This window comes from Echinops telfairi, unplaced genomic scaffold, assembly GCF_000313985.2.
Source record: "Echinops telfairi isolate 266 unplaced genomic scaffold, ASM31398v2 ScPeMD7_53;HRSCAF=182, whole genome shotgun sequence".
In the NCBI taxonomy this organism is placed as follows: Eukaryota; Metazoa; Chordata; class Mammalia; order Afrosoricida; family Tenrecidae; genus Echinops; species Echinops telfairi.
This window is the reverse complement of record NW_022103951.1, coordinates 19,036,782-19,053,985: the sequence shown is the minus strand read 5'-3', so window position 1 is coordinate 19,053,985 and position 17,204 is coordinate 19,036,782. Positions and strand designations below refer to the sequence as shown.

General features: G+C 52.4%; 1 protein-coding gene across 1 annotated transcript in view; it reads left to right on the top strand.

Moving 5' to 3' along the window:
• The first annotated feature begins 1,351 nt into the window (after positions 1-1,351).
• The window catches only part of SHROOM2 (shroom family member 2), a 48,007-nt gene continuing 32,154 nt past the window's right edge, over positions 1,352-17,204 (top strand). The window contains exons 1-3 of the mRNA XM_030885795.2: positions 1,352-1,474; positions 8,682-11,139; positions 12,086-12,186. Coding sequence (XP_030741655.2) covers positions 1,413-1,474; positions 8,682-11,139; positions 12,086-12,186 — 2,621 coding nt within the window. The 5' untranslated portion in view covers positions 1,352-1,412. The remainder of the gene's footprint in view (positions 1,475-8,681; positions 11,140-12,085; positions 12,187-17,204) is intronic.

The window sequence follows — 17,204 nt, the reverse complement described above, 5'->3', positions numbered from 1 at the left end:
ATGTGGGATGCCTGCGGTTCTCTCACGCTCAGCCCACTTAGAAAATAACGCTTACCTCTCATGTGAGGGTGCCATCACTCCGAAGTATAGGGCACTAGCTTTTCCAAGCCTGTTTCTTTCTCTCCTCTGCCGTCAGACCTGGTCAGCCAAGCTCACCCCGTCGTTTCTGACCTGTAAGAGAGAGGAGAGCAGGTGTGGACATGGTAGCGCAGGAAAAGCCATTTGAGTGCGACATGCGCATGGCCAGAGCCTTTCTGACCAGGATCCTGAGGACCTCGATGAGGTACGGTCTTGGACCTGCAGATGGTTGCCAAAGTGTGATGCATTCCGTGCGTGCTGCGCGTTCCCTGTAGCTCATGTCAGATTAGGTCCTGCTTTAACTCACCCTGCCCTGGGTCAGGGCCCTCATTTTCTGGTACAGGGGTGTGTGGACAACGTCAGCACCTGCTGACATACAGGAATGGGCTGAGGTCACACGTGTACACCGATGTCTGAGGGCCATAGTTATATCACAGGTAACATGCTGCTGTCAGACACAGAATGAGTGCACAGGTATACCCCGCCGGCAGCCACAGGCAGCCTTTAGAAACTTCCTTTGTGAGTGCATTATGGAAGATGCATACTCTGAGAATGTGTCCCAGCCACTGCGTGTCCTCAAGGATGCCCAGGGTCCTGAACAATATTTACTGACTCCTTCTTAGAGCAATTCCAGAGGGTGCAAAGTGTGAGCACTGCTGGTGGGGAGGTTGGCGGTTCAAGCCCACCTAGGCTAGGTGCCTCAGAAGAAAGGCCTGCTGATCTAGTTCCGCCAGGTTGAAGCTATTGGCACTCGATAGGGCGTTCCATTCCTTTGGCACAACGTGGACCCTGAGACTGGGGTTGGTGCCATGGCAGCTGCCTGGGTTCTGGGCTTCTACTTGCAATTTCTGGGATTGTTTGTCCCCTCTGCACTGACTTGGAAGAGTAAGGATTGGCTTGAGTTGTGGAGGTCAGAATCCCGTGCAGCACATCCATCAGGAACAGTAATGACAATGGGAGTGTCCTGGCTTGGGGATCGTGGACCAGCAACCAGCTGCTGTCGAGTGGACCCATGTGCATCGGGGTAGGACGTCTCAGAAGTAGGTGGCCACACCTTTCTTCTGGGGAGCCTCTGGGGTGACTCAAACTTCAGCGTTGGGTTAGGTGCAGTGCACACACCACTGGTGTCCACCGAGACTTAAGTGTAGCAGCAACCCAGCTGGAAGGGTCCTGCAGCGGCAGTCCTGCTGGAAGGGGGCATGTGCCCTGACCTGGTGCATCGATGCCCTCTGTGTGAGTCCTGAGCCGTCTGCCTCTTTTTCAGGAAGAATGAGCTGAGCTGGAGGCCACACTCCTGGCATGCCACCAAGTTCAGTGACGGTGCCCCAGAGTCCATGGCCACTCCATTCTCTGCAGCAGGCACCTGCCCGTCCTGGCACGTCCGGCATCACGTGAGGTAGGTGCTCTCCCACCTAAGCCTGTCAGCTCCAGCCTCTCCCTCCGCTCTCCCACCCTGTGTCCGCCAGCCCCACCATCTTCCTCAGCTGTCTGACCCCGAGCCTGTCAGCCCAGCCTCTCCTCACCCAGCAAGGCAGCCCTTTCGTCTCTGGACCTCCTCTTTCCACCCCCTGGAGAGGACAAGTCCACGGATGCCCCTGCTTCATTTAGAGCTTTGTAAATAATTTTACTCCGCAGGCAGCTGTGTGGCACATGTAAACTAGAGAGATGAAAACACCGAGAGGAATCTTCCTGGGTGTGCGCTCCCTCTTGTTCTGTGAGTTCATGTATGCGTTTGCCTGCCTGTGTGACTGGGAGCGTGCGTTTGCAGGTGTGTGCTTGTGAGCGTCTCAGTGTGTGCATGATGAGACTGTCATGTACACACGTGGCGCTGTTGGTTGTACAAGTGTGGAGTGTGTGTGAGACAGCCTGCCCACCTACACCTGGAGCTCACGCAGCCTCTCACGGTACACTTTGCCCGTTAGCAGCCGCAGCTCTGCAGACAGTTTCAGAGTAAACGTGCCTATGGTGTGAACAAAATGCATTGCCAATACTTATGGAATCACCTCCTGGCTTTCTGGAAAACCACAGACCCTCAGTCAGTCCAGTGGACTTTTATTGAAGGGGGACCTCTGGTCTCATTGTGGCAACAACAGATTGGATCTGCTCTGCGAAGGCCCACCTCCACTCACACCTGGACTATGCGGAAAAGTCACCCACTCACACCTGGACTATGCGGAAAAGTCACCCAGGAATTTGGGGAAGAGAGCAAGAAAACATTCCTACCTGGGAACAGGTGTGAAACACCTGGCGGTCCACCTTCTTCGTTCAGGCCATTGGGCCAGGTCATTGTCCTCCCCTGGCGCTCAGCATGGGGTTTTCTTCTGAAAAATCCTAAACCAACCCACTGTGGCCTAGTTGGTTCCCACTTTAGTGACTCTTCAGGACAAAGCAGGACTGACTGGCCCTGTGGCATTTCTGTGTTACATGGGAGCCCATGGCCACAACTTCCTCCCCTGGAGCAGCTGGTGCATTTGAACTGCTGACCTCGGCAAGCAGCTGAATGTTCTAACCACTGGGAAACCAGGGCCTCTAAACATAATGTACTCCTGTTTTTTTCCCCTTTGAAACTTGAAGGTTGCAGCTTTGTCGCCCTGTAATGAAAAAACATTTTTAAGTAGTTTTATTGGCATGTACTTCACTTATTATACAATTTAACCGTTCAGTTATATTAAGAAGAGTTGGACAATCATCACCACAATCCATTTCAGAACATTTTCTACTCGTTTGTACTCACTGTTGTTAGCTCCCCATTCCCCCAGCCTCTCCTGACACGCCCCTAGGCAATTATCAATCCAGTTGCTGTCCCTGTAAGTCCACCTACCCTGGATTTCATATACAGAAAACAAAACCCAACAATAATGACTAGACAAAACACAGAAAAACCTTGGTCGAAAAGAAAGCAGAATATACTAAAAACTGAAACAACTTTAAAATGGAGATCAAATGAGAAGGTGTTACACCTTAAGCTCACTACACCCGCTGTAACCTTAGGCAGAGCTTCAAGACAATGTCAGATACTGATGGCCTGAACAACAGAAGCAGAACATGGTTGGAGATAGTGCCAGAGGATAGGCCCTCAGGTCTAAGGGCACTCGAATTGTGACTGAAGTGAGGCTGATTTCTCAAAGTACAGTTGACCAGGGTGACTTGAGTTGGGGAACCCCTATGGGAATGGAGCCTTAGGGATCTTCAGTTGCTGATGGGGCATGACTCAAGGTGAGGAGAAACAGCTGCAAAAATCTGCTAAGGGTTGGAATTTGGAATATACAAATCTAGGAAAATTGGAAGCTGTGAAAGATGAAATTCACTGCCTAAAGACCAGTATCCTAGGCATTAGTGCGCTGAAATGTGCTGATATTGGCCATTTTGAATCAGAAAATCATCTGATTTGCTCTTCTGGGAATAACACAGGAGACTTGGCATTCCTTGTCAAGAAGGACATGGCAAAATTGATCATGAGGTACAATGCTGTCTGTCATAGGATTGTTTCTGTCGCCTTCAAGGAAATCCAATCAATGCAACCATTATTCAGATTTATGCACCAACCACAAAAACTGGTGAGGACGCACTTGAAATCTACCAATGACTTGTCAGAAATTGATCAAACATGTATCCACATTAATTGATAGTTATTGGCAATTGGGAAGCAAAAGTTGAAAACCAAGAAAGGAACAGGACTTGGAAAAGATGGACTTGGCGATGCAAACGAAGGTGGACATCAAGTGATAGAATTTTACAAAACCAACGACTTGTTCATAGGAAATAGCTTTTATAACAACACAAAAGATGACTTCTCCAGATGGAACACACGGAAATCAAATTGACTGCATCTGTGGGAAGCGATAATGGAGAAGCTCAATATCCCCAGCTAAAACCAGGCCAGGGGCTGACTGTGGAACAGACCATCAATGGCTCATGTGTAAGTTGAAGATGAAGCTGACAAAAATGAAAACAAGTCCATGAGAGCCAAAGTAAGACCTGGAGTCAATCCCACCTGAATTTTAAGAACACCTCAAGAACAGATCCGACCCACTGAACACGAATGACAGGAGACCCGATGAGCTGTGGGAGGCCATCACTCATGAAGGAAGCAAAAAGACAGGAAAGAATGAAAAGATCAAAGTGAGTGTCAGAAGAGACTCTGCAACTTGCTTTTAATCGTAGAGTAGGTAGCTGAAGTGAACAGAAGAAAGGATGAAGTCAAAGAGTCGATTAGAAGCCAAATATCATAATGAAACATGAAATTACCTGGAATTAGAAAACCAAAAAGGAAGAACACTCCCAGCATATCTGAAATATCTCAAGAAAAAAAAAAGCAAGCCTCCAATTGCAAAGAGAAGAGGGAAAGAATACACAGAGGCACTGTACCAGAAAGAACTAGTTGACCATCTGCCATTTCAGGAGGCAGCGTATGAGCAAGAACCAATGGTGCTTGAAGGAAGAAGTTCAAGCTGCACTGAAAGCATTAGCCAAAAACAAGGCCCCAGGAATTGATAGAATACCCATTGAAAGGTTTCAGCAAGCTGGTGAAGCACTGGAAGCACTCACTCATCTATGCCAGGAAATTTGGAAGACAGCTACTTGGCCAACTCACTGGAAGATGCTCCGTATTGGTGCCCATTCCAAAGAAAGATGACCTAACGGAATGCTCAAATAGTATCGCTGATATCTCAAGAAAGGCAAATTTTGCGGAAGCTCATCCACCAAAGGTTGCAGGCGTTCATTGACAGGGTTCATTGACAGGTTCAAGCTGGATTCAGAAGAGGACATGAATAAGGGATATCGTTGCTGATGTCAGATGATCTTGGCTCAAAGCAGAAAATACCAGAAAGATGTTGACTTGTGTTTCACAGACTATGCAAAAGCATTAGACTGTGTGGACCAGAATAAACTGTGTAACTTTGAGAAGATTGGGAATCCCAGAACACTTCATTGTGCTCATTGGGAACTTGTACATACGTGGATCAGGAGTCAGTTGAGTGAACAAAACAAGGGGACACTTCATGGATTAAATTCAGGATAGGTGTGTTTCAGGGATGTGACCTCTCACCCTTACTTGTTCAGTCTGTTTGCTGAGCTGAATTATGAGAAGAATGTGACGTCAGGATTGGAGGAAGGCTTATTAACAACCTGGTATATACAGATGACGCCACCTGGCTTGCTGAAAGTGAGGAGGACTTGAGGCACTTGCCGATGAAGATCAAGGACTGCAGTCTTCTGTGTGAATTATGACTCCGTGTAAAGAAAACCAAAATCCTCACTGGACCAATAGGGAGCATCATGATCAATGGAGAAAAAGTTGAAGTTGTCAAGGATTTCGTCTTACTTGGATCCACAATGAAATGTTAATGGAAGCATCAGCCAAGAGATCAAAAGACGCATTGCATTTAGCACAGGACTTCATTAGAATTTTTAAAAGCAAGGATGTTTCTTTGAGGACTAAGGGAGCCTGACCCAAGCCAGGGTTTTTCCCATTGCTTCCAATGCATGTGAGAGTTGGACATTGAATCAGGAAGACCAAAGAAGAATCGATGCATTTGAACTGCGGTGCTGGAGAAGACTATTGCAAGTACCACGAACTGTTAAAAGTACCAACTGATCTGTCTTGGAAGAAGTACGGCCAGAGTGATCTTTAGAAGCAAGGATGGTGAGAGTTCGTCTTACATTCTTTGGACATGTTGTCAGGAGAGACCAGTTCCTGGAAAAGGACATCATGCCTGGCAAAGTAGAGGGGCAATGAAAAAGAGGAAGGCCCTCAACAAGATGATGGACGTGGTGGCTACAAGGGACTCAGGCATAGGAACAGGAGAGGACAGGACCTTGCGGTGTTTCGTTCTGTTGTGCATGGGGTCACTATGGTCCGAACCAACTCGATGGTACCTGACAACATCTGCCATAATCTATTTTACAGTGTCCTCTGTCTGCTAGCAAGGCTATTCAAATCCCTGAACAATAGTCAGAGGGAATTCGCCGGAGACTTAATCCACATGGGGACCCCACACATGGATTATGGGCTTCCAGTGTCATCCATAAAACCAAGAAACCAAAGTCACTGCCATCGAGTCAATTCTTACTCAAGGTCATGCTATTAGTACAGGACAGGTCTGCCCCTGGGGGTCTCTGAGATTGTAACTCTCATGGGAGTAGAAAGCCTTGCCATTCTCCCCTGGAGCTGGCTGCTGGTTTTGAAGTACTGACCTCATGGTTAGCAGCCCAGCGTATAACCACTACCCTGCCAGGGATTCCTTCTGTTTACAGTGTAAGCTCTGATACCATTCACTCCTTCGGATTTGGATTTTATTATTTGCAAACCTTGGACCACACTGGCTGGTGTGTTTCTTCCATGTGGATTTAGTTAATGCATCATTTGCTGGCTGCTTGTTTGGAGACAAGCCCTTAAGGCCTCAGACAGTACTTTCTGACATCTGGGCACCATCTGGGCTCCTCACCACACTTTGCTATAGCACCCATATCTTCAGTGATCTCTTCATGAGGGTGAGATTTGGATAGGGTCATGTCTTAAGAACTAATTGTTCTTAGGTTGGGGCTAAAGTTAAGTGCTTGCCCAGTGGTTTATATACGAGATGGTACCCCCCAAAAAAACAGAATTGTGCTGGGCATAGTGGAACTTTTGTAGTACACGTTTTCCAGCTAGGCGAGCATCGAGCAACTTGCTCTGAGTTTGTGCACACAGTGGCACTCTCTGGTCACAGTGAATTTTTTCATAAAAGCAGTTTCACTCGAACCTTGTTTTTTTGTGATTGCTAATTTAAGAGAACAGCTGGCGGCTGTGAAATTTTGTTTCCTGCTTGGGAAAATTGCTGCAGAAACTGTTGTGATGTTGAACACAGCTTACAAGGAAAATGCTATGGGGAAAACGCAAGTGTACAAGTGGTTTTCTCATTTCAAAAAAGGTGAAATGTGGGTGACAAACCTTGTTCGGGATGTCCGTCAACTTCCCAAACAGACGAAAATGTCAACTTGTAGTGCATTTGGAGTTCACTCCACCAGGTCAGACTGTTAATCAAGCTTTCTATTTAGAGGTTCTGGAAAGATTATGCACCAGTGTGCTATAAAAGCCTGATTTTTGTCAGACAGGGGACTAGTTTTGCCACCACAACAATGCACCTGCTTACATAGCCATCTCAATGGGCCAGTTTTTGGCAAAAAAACAGTCTGCCTCTCTTGCCCCACGTACCTTATTCATCTGAGTTCACTCCATGAGACTTCTTTTTGTTGCCGTGAATGCAGAGGGACATGAAAGGATAGTAATTTAACGAAGTAGAAGAGGTGAAGGAAAAAAGGAGGGGAGGTGCTATCAGCCATCCAAGCAGATGAGTTTGAATAATGTTGCCAAGAATGGAACCACAGATTTGACAAATGTATTGAGTATAATGGGGAGTACTTTAAAGGTGATAGGTTGTTTTGTAAAGCAATTTAAAAACATAGCTTTTGGGGAAAAATTCCGGGTTTGCGGGGGTGCGAGTGGGGGGAGTGTACCCCTTTGTACACCTCTAGTTCACTTTAGAGTCATCACTATCATTTTATGATAAAAAACATAACAAATCATTATAATGAAACTTAATATGCCTGTGTAATACATTGTTTCCCCATCCAGCCTGACAAATGGCACACTACATCACGGAATAAATAATTTCTTCATTAGCCTTGGATAGCCTCACTTATTATTTTGTCTTGGATGCTGTCATAATTATGACCCTGAGTTATAGAAGCTGGGGTAGTAGCTGAAGTACTGGCCGCAAGATGACCATCTTGGAAACCCTGTGAGGCAGGTCTATTCTGCCCTTTAGGGTCCCAGACGTCAGAATTGACTTGGGGCAGCGCGTGTGGGTGAGAGAGCGAAACAGAGAGAATGAATGATCCATAATCAGAAGCATTTCACACGCTAGCCTGGGGGTCAGCACATTTTCTCTTTGCAGGGGCAGATAGTGAATTCTCTTTGCCTTTTAGCCCTTGCATCTGTCTCAGCTGTTCAGCTCAACCTCTCTAGTGTGACAGTAGCCATGAATGACCAGGGCTGTGGACTAATAATAAGCTTGATTTACGAACATGGAAATGTGCCATATAAGTTTCATGTGTCATGAAATACCGGGATTTTCATGTTTTTCCCCAACCATATGAAAACTTGCAAACCCAATGTAAGCTCGTGAGCTGTTTGCTAACCTCGGTTAATGCTGCCTAGGCAGTTTCTCCAGTCCATAGACTTTCATGAGAAAAGGTGCTACTGGCATTTAAAGTTACTGGGTTTTATGTTGTCTGTTTTATTTCAGAAAATTAAAGAGAAGGGCATTACTTGAGTAGAACCTAACCTTAGAAAGGATGCTCAGATGTAGACCTGTTGATTTAGACCCCAGGCCCAGGGACCGCGTGTGTCTGGGACCCGAGTGTGCGCATGTCAGCACCTTCAGGAGCATCCTCCCTGCTTTCTCCCTCCCTGCTTTCTTGCCTTGCATGTGGAGGGGCTATGTTGTAGTGCCTGAGGGGCTAGTCCTTTCCAAAAGCACCTTGTCCTCCCTCCCCCTGCCTTTCTCTTCTTTGCCGCTTGTCCTAAAGCAAACTTTCTTGCCCATTTCTCTCTCCAGCTCGTCTTCCCATGACCTGTCTGGCACATGGGAGCAGACCAACTTGCAGCGCACCTCTGACCACTTCAGCTCCCTGGGGAGTGTCGATAGCTTGGACCCTCCTGCCCAACCCTGCCCCTCTGGCCGCCTGTCAGCTGCCAAGTCAAACAGCAGCATCGACCACTTGGGGGGCCCTAGCAAGCGTGATTCGGCCTATGGCTCCTTCTCCACCAGCTCCAGCACGCCGGACCACACGCTACCCAGGGCGGATGGCTCCTCCACAGAGAACCTGCTGTACAAGGTGGGGCTGTGGGAGAGCTCGAGACCAGGCAGCGGCAACAGGCATCCCTCGCTGAGCGGTGACCTGACTCATGGCCTGGAGGAGCGACTCGCCCATCTGCCTGCCGGCCACCACCATGAGAGCAGCAAAAGCCCCAGACAGGAGGGCAGCCCAGAGCCGAAGGCCCCGGCCAGGTCCAACTTCGGGCCCATCTGGTATGTCCCTGACAAGAAGAAGGCCCCTGCCTCGCCCCCACCTCCCCCCCCACCTCTGCGCAGTGACAGCTTTGCTGCCACCAAGGGCCGTGAGAAGTCCCCAGGGTCCCCGTACTCAGAGGTGGCCACTGCCCCACCCCGGGGCACACCATTGACTGAATGGAGAGCGGACCCCACAGATGCACTGCAACAGCTGGCACGGGCCGGAGACAGGAGGTGGTCTGGCAACTGTGGCCACCCTGTGGACCTGCCTCTGGAAGGGCGCTGGCCTGACGGCCGGGTGGGTGGCCTCCTCAGGGGCCCCAGTGGGCTGCAGGGCTCACTGTCCAGCTGCGACCTGCGCTTTGCCCAGCCCCCCTATGGCCACCAGCACCCTCGCCAGTGCAGTGATGAGAGCCCCTTCCTCCATGAGGGCCCCAGACCCCCTGTTTCCCCCAGGGTGCTGCAGCGCGTGCCCTTCCTGGGGGAGGCCCGGGAGCTTCTCCCTGATCACTTCCAGGACGATGGCGGCTCTGCCAAGACCAGGTGGCTGGGCACCACCGACCAGAAGGTGGAGGGTGCTGGACAGGGCCGCTATTGCAGCGCCAGCCCCAGGCGGCCTGGCCCGCTGAGTGAAGAGTACTGGCGGTGCCCGGCCCCCCACCCGCAGGGCCCAAAACAGCTGTGCTCCCTACCTCAGCATGGCAACCCCAGCGAGAGAGAGCCTTGGGACTCCGCCGAGAGGGGTGGGCAGGGTTTACCCTTGGGAGCTGACGAGTCCCCCCAGACCAGCCATGTGGAGAAAGCCAGCCCCATGAGAGCAGCAGACAGTGACTCCCAGTGGGGGCACGGAGAGAGCAGCAAGATCTCGCCACAGAACACGCCCATGCTGCACTCCTTGACCCAAGAAGGGAGGAAGGTCCGTACAGGGCACCACCAGGATGGCGGCTCAGGAGACCCCCACACGGGTGGCCTGGGGAAGCCACGCCCCTTTGACGCCCAGGTAGGGAAGCCAATTCGGAGAAGCGACCGCTTTGCCACCACGCTGAGGAATGAGATCCAGATGCGGCGAGCCAGGCTGCAGAAGAGCAAGAGCTCGGTGACTCTGGCGGGGACTGGAGAGGCCGAGGAGGACCCCGCTGGCTGGAGGGCCGAGCTGGGGGCAGCCCCTGGCACCCCTCCAGAAGGCTCCTTCACCAACACCTACAAAGACCACCTGAAAGAGGCCCAAGCCAGGGTCCTGAGGGCCACGTCTTTCAAGCGTCGAGACTTGGACCCCAGCCCAGGTGAACCTTTCCCAGTGACCTCAGAGCGCAGGCCTGAGAACCACGGCGCCTCAGCTCTGAACCCCTTGGGGCTGGACTCTGACCCCCACTTCCTGGAGGAAGGCTCGTCCAAGCCGTCTTTGCCTGGAGGCGCTGCTGTGCCCCACGTCCCCCGCATCGGGGGCCGCAGACGCTTCACGGTGGAACAGAAGCTGAAATCGTACTCAGAGCCCGAGAAGATGCACCAGGTGGGGCTCTCGGGGCACTGCCGACCTCGCCAGCGCCCAGAGCCAGCCGAGGACACGGTGGGCACGTTTGCTGACAGGTGGAAGTTTTTTGAGGAGACCAGCAGGCCTGTGCCCCAGCGGCCGGGGCGGAGACAGGCCCCGAGTGGGCTCTCCCGAGAGAAGGCAGAGCGGCAGCAGACAGCTGGTCAGGGGTTCGAGGGCGAGGAGACCTGGCTACGCACGAGGGCGCGCACCACCTCCTTTGGGGAAAGCGCCAGCTCTTGCAGGAAAGCAGGAAAAGGCGAGATAGCTGACCCGTCCCCCCAGAGACTCGGCACGTTTGCGGAGTATCAGGCCTCCTGGAAGGAGCAGCGGAAGCCTGTGGAAGCCAGGGGCTCCAGCCGGTACCACTCCGCCGACGACATCCTGGATGTGGGGCTGAACCAGCGCGAGAGGGCACAGTACCTGCACGAGAGGTCCAGGTCGTCGCCATCCACAGAGCACTACACCGAGGTGAGCACCCACGCACCCCCAGCGCATGCGCACACAACTCTCCTGACCCCCGGGAGGTGCCTCCATCCAAGCCATCAACTGCCCAAAAGTCCTTCACCGAAACCGTTTACAGAGCGCAATTCTCCTCAGACACACTGGAGGGGCGCCCTAGCTCAGGATCCACAACCACCCGATTTTTAGGGCACACCCAGGGTCATTGGCAGGTAGCCTTTTTGCCAGCTCTTTGAGCATCTGTGCGTTGCCACTTTCCGCGTACCCACAGAGTGGCTGTTTGCAGAAGCCCGCCTCCTTCCGTCCCGGCCTTGTCACTCTATCCAATGCTTCATCCTCCCTCAGGACCGGTGCGACTAGGCAAAGATCCCAGGGAAATTTAGGAGTGGCCGCCCCCAGTGAAGATCAGTGCCGGTCCACAGTCCATCGTGTTTTCAATGACTGTGACCTGGAATTGAATTGCCAGGGCTTGCTTCTGAGGCTTCTGGGGTGGATCCAACCACCACCTTTTCTTGATGTAGCCAAGCGCTAGCTAGTCGGCTTGTGCCCACCCCCACCCCGCACCTCTGAACTGAAAAGGGGGTGCTGTATTTCAAGTCCAGAGAGGGCTTTTCACACACTGAAGCCAGCAGTGACCTGTGCCCCTGGGGAAGAAGCCTCCAAAGGTTGGTCGAGCCCCAGGGCCCGAAGGGCCACAGTTGACACTTTGTTTCCCGGCCAGCTGTGTCTCAGAGCTTTACAGACTTCCTGTGGGAGCCCTGTGTCCTGCCCTGGGCAGCAGTGGGCTCAGCCCCCTGGTTGAAAGCAGCCCCAGAAGTGACCCAGCCGGTCACATGGCTGCGGCGACACGGGCAGCGTCACCAGCTCCGTGGCCACAAATGAGGGGTTTCATAATAACAGATGTGTGGGAGGCGGGGCGCGCTGACTCGGCACCTCCCTGTGCTGCCCTTTGCAGGGAGTGTCTGTGGAGGCCCAGAGGCCGGCTGAGGACCCCGCAGAGCACGGAGAGCCCAGCACCCCTGCCCAGCCAGCCCAGGAGGACAGCTCCACTCTGGGGTAGGTGACGTCTGCGTGGGAGTGAGGGCACACATGCCTCTGGGGGGCTGCTCGGTGATGAGTGGGTACTTGGTTGGTGCAGCCCAGCTGTCTGTATTCTGGCCAAGCCCAGCAGAGTTGAGGCCGGCCAGTGTGACGTGGAGCCACCGACCCAGGAGTGGGTGCCTGGCATGCTGGGGCAGGGCAGATGTGCGCCCTAGCACCACCGGGAGCAGCTTCCCAGGGGCCATCGGGCTTCCTCGGTCAGGGATTCGTGGCTCCTGCAGGGAGCCACGTTCTTCATGTTGACAGCAGCAGCAGGCCACGAATTCACCGCTGTGGATGGGATGCCAGCTCCAGCAAAGCTGCGACAACCTACTGTGCAGTGGGGTCACTGGTGGAAACTGGCGCTACCCACAGGGAGTGCTGGTAACGGGGCAGACGCTGTTCCTGCTGTGCTTGCTGCTCACTTACTCTGCAGCTGTGAAATGGAGATCCGGTCAAAGGGAACCTTGAGGGAAGTTAGGGGACCAGGCCTTCATTTTGAGATGTTACAAGAGTAGCATTCAAAGGCAGTTGCATGAATTACATTGTATCATCGTGTCCTTCCCAGGCCAGAGGAGAAATGGTCTGCCAGCCAGGCACTGCAGTACTGGAGTAGATAGGGGTCAAGTGTGCCTCAACTCGTGACCCCGTGCTCTACACAACAAAACGCTGCCGATCCTGCACCAGCCTCACAATCATTGCTGTGTTTGAGCCTGTTGTGGCCACCACTGGGTCTGTCTGTCTTGTTGAGGGTCTTCTTTTCTGCTGCTCCTTCCAGGTCCAAAGTTTGTGAGACAGAGTCTCACCAACTGCCTTCTAAAGAACAGCCTGGTTGTCCTTCTGCAAGACAGACATGTGGGTTCATTGTTCTAGCAGTCCGTGGTACTCGAAGGGACTTCAAATCGTTCTTTTCATTCTATTTCCAAAATCAGTGTCATTGCCAACACCATAAAGGTGTTGGCACTAGTTATTCCAACAGCACACCCAAAGTGGGGCATTCTATGTCTTTCCGCTCCCTGTACACTGCACACGGGTTCACATATCCCTCCGCCTCCCTGCACGCAGTTCCTTTTTTTTGATTGTGTGTAAGTTTGTTACAAAGGATGAAACAACATTGATGCAATAATAGGAGCGAGAATCGAGGTTGACACATGGGAAGTCACAAGTCACATCCTGTAGGTTGACAAGATGGACAGTCTCGGGTGCTCCCATCACGGTATCATGTAGAGTTTTCATTGCCATCAAAATGACCTCTGCCACCAAACAGCCCCGGGCACGCACTGACACATCGCAACCCTGTAGGGAAGGGTAGAACTGCTCCTGTGAGTTTCTGATGCTTTTTTTTTGTGAGTAGAAAGTCTCTTTCTCCTGCCGAGCTGCTGGTCGTTCGATCTGCTGACTTAGCAGCTAGCAGCCCAACTTAAAACCACCAGGCTACCAGGACTTCTGACCCCTCTGGCCGAGCAGCTGAATTGAAAAGGCTCTGCCTGCCATAGGAAAAGCAGTTAATGTGTGTACAGCAGCATCACCTGGGCCTTGAGAATCGCGGGTGATTGTGATCGTGAAATTAGACATTAACCCCGAAATTCAAGGTCCTGCGGTACCGACAAGCGATTCCAGAGTTTGCTTTCGAGAGCCCTGTGTAACAGGCTCGGTTTCATTTGTCTCCGGGGAGCCCTGCTGCCCTTGAAAGGGAGGGCCTGGCAGTGTGTGGCTGACAGGGACCCGGTGGAGCTGCCGGGCAGGCACTCAGCCTGGGCAGGCAGGCAGGCCCTCGGGAGCAGCTCCTCTGACACCAGGCCCCGTGGGTGGCTTGGGCCGACGCATAATACACCCACGGTGCGCAGCAGCACAGTGAGGGCTTTGTGACGCTGGAATCCCAGCGAGGTGCATGGAGGCGCCAACCACCACTCACTGCTGGAACCGGGCTGCGCTGCAGGGAACCAGGCTTAAGACCGCCTATCTGGAGCGTTCAGCCCTTCCAAGGCCCACGTGGGGCTTGCTCTGAACAGAGTTCTCGGCAGTGCTGCTCCTCTGCTGTGAATACTGCCAGAGGCATTGTGAATAGCTAGAATGCACTTACTGTCTTTTTTGAGGGGAGTAAATGGCATGATCAATAGTGAAAGGGGCTGATGGGAGGAGTGGCTCTATGATTCATTTATTACAGCTCCTAGCAGACTGCTTAACCACGGTGAAGAAATCCGTTCCAGAGGCTTTCTGCTACTTCCAGCAAATGTCAGAAGCCTGTGAGCGTGTGTGTGTGTGTGTGTGTGTGTGTGTGTGTGTGTGTGTGTGTGTGTCTAGATGCAATGAAATCTTAGTGTGTATGGGTGTGGGTGGGTGTGGCTAAATGCAATGAAATCTTAGAACGTGAATGCTGAAATGGCCTTCTGAACCTTTTCCAGTTCTGAAGTACCATCAAGACATAGCACACTTTACAAATTCAATTTGAGGATAAGAGGAATCGAGGTTTGGAGCAAAGGACCGCCCTGTTTAAAGCAAGCGGCAGTCTACCACAAACAACATCTCCAGTGTTTTTGCAGACACTGAACCGAAACTCCGTGCTATGGAATCGATTCTGACCCACAGTGTGTCCACAGCACAGATCATCATGTAACTGTCCCCCAAAAGGTTTATGAGAGCAGCCCATGTGGAACCTCGTGGGTCACCAGGGCTCCTTGCTTACATTTAAACGCATGTAAACTGTCTGCATACAGCACATAAAGTACTGATTGACTATGTTCACATGGTGATGCAACATGCTTTTTGAAGTGCTCTGCTGGGGTGAGAAGAGAGGTCAGGTCGGGACCCTTTATCCAGGAGACTCACAGCTGCCCTGTGTGGCAGGAGAACTGAGGGGAGGGGTGGGAGATCCTAGGCACTCGGCTTGATGGATGACTGCCAGGCCTGTGGTAGCAGGCCATGCACTGGGCTGCAATCCGAAAGGTTAGCCATCGAAACCACCAGCTGCTCTATAGTTACAGTCTCCTGAACTCAAAGGGGCGATTCTCCCTGTCCTGTAGCGCTGCTGTGAATCGGCATCCACTCGACAGCAGTGAGGAGTTTCCGCTTTGGGTTTTGCCAGACCTTTATCCTTTGGAGGTGCTGGTGGGGCTGAGCCACTGGTCCTTTGGTCATCAGCTCAGGGCTTAAGAGGTGCACCTCTTAGTACACAGGGACAAAATGCAGGCACGAAAAGGAAAGTGGTTATCCCCTGCCACGCATCCTCCCCCACCCCCCACCAAAGGGATGCCCTTTAGGTTCAGAGACAAGACAGGCAGGATGGGGGCTGAGGCAGAAGGAGAGATCAGAATAAAACTCCACTGTGGTAGAAATGGCTTTTGCAAAGCATCGAACCTCCCAGCCAGCCTTCAGATGACTGGGTCCACTGGGCCCCACCTGACACACCAGGGACAAGTAACTGGACTGCCTTCCTGGACGGGTAGAGGCCAGAGGAAGTAGAATGAGAAACATTAGAACTCACCAGGGGTATTTCCAGTGGTGCCCTGGGGCAGCTGTGACAGAAAAGCCACTAACTTGTTGTTGGGCCCCCTTTGCTCACAGCGAGTGGCCCCATGTGCCGCAGAAGGAATGCTGTCCCGGCCTGCCCGGCCTCACCACAGTGGCTGTTAGAGCTCCTTGTTGTAAGCACTGCGTCCTCTCCCTGAGGGTCTCCTTCCTCGTTTTCCATGGCCCATTACTACACCAAGCATGTCTTTTTCCAGGGACTGGTCCTCCCTCCTGATAAGTGTGTGAAAGTCAGTCTCACTATCCTCACTTCCAAAGATCATTCTGGCTGTCCCTCCCCTATGGCAGGTGGGCTGGTTCTGCTGTCCGCCATGCTACTTTCCATCTTCTGGGCTGGCCCCCAAGTCAGAGGCATCCAATTGTATTTGATCAAATGGAGCCGCTTGAAACACCAGGTGTTCATTCTCTTGGTGCCCAGAGGCCAGGTGTCTGAAGGTGGGTTCTTTTGTCTGGTCTCTGGTGGCCAGTGGCCAGCTTGGGCCAGGCCTTTCAGCATCTGCTGTTTGCCGGCTGCCCTCACTGTTTCTGCCCCTCGAGGCCCTGGACAAGTAGGTCAAAACCTGGGAAGGAAGCCAGCTGGGTGGTTAACCTTAAAGTTGCACCGTTCCGTTGGCCACAGCTCCCCAGGTGTTTCTAAACTGTCCTGTGTGACAGGAGCTGTGTCTCGGTCAGTGTGTGTGCGTCCATGCAGCAGACTGACACTCAGCCTTGCTGGCACTCACTGTGTGCCAGCTTTCTTGCCTGAGGGGTTTTATGCATTAAGGTCATTATTATGACCTCATTGACCACCCTTGTTTCATAATAACTCGCCCTTGTCCCCGCATTGCCCTGTCCCCTCCCCGTCACCACCTGGGTGAGTGAGGAGGGACCTTGGGTGCTTGGTCCCTAAGCTGCTTCGTCAGAAATGGAACTAAAGCTAACCTGCCGGCACTTGTGGATGTGTGCTTGTGGCCCCGCCGCCTGGATGGGAGAGTTATGAGGGTAATGGAGTGAGGAAGGACCTTGGGTGCTTGGTCCCTAAGCTCCAAGACCAGCACCCGGAGCCAGTCGAGCCTGGAGGAAGGTGGGGGCGGTCTTCTTCTCTGGCGAGCCATCCTGTCAGTTTATGAGTATGATTGATGTGAACCGCCGCTGGTTAGCCCTCAGTGACCCCGTGTACGTTCAGCCGTGTGCCTGGCTTGTGGCGCTGGCCTCTGGGCGGGATTTTCAGATGTGAGTTGCCCGGCCTTTTTCCGCTTCCTAGTGACAGCCAAGCCTCCACGGACAGCCAGACGTGGCTGGACACGAGGTGGGCTGGCAGGAGTCAAACTGCAGTCTGCTGAGTCTAGGGCAAGAATTATACTACAAACCACACGGTGTTGCTCTCATGTCAGAGCTGTGAAGTCGTCGTCTCTAGAAAAGACAGTTGGTCAGGATGTGCTCCAGTCTCTCCTCCACCCCCCCACCCCCGTCATCTGTTCCTGTGC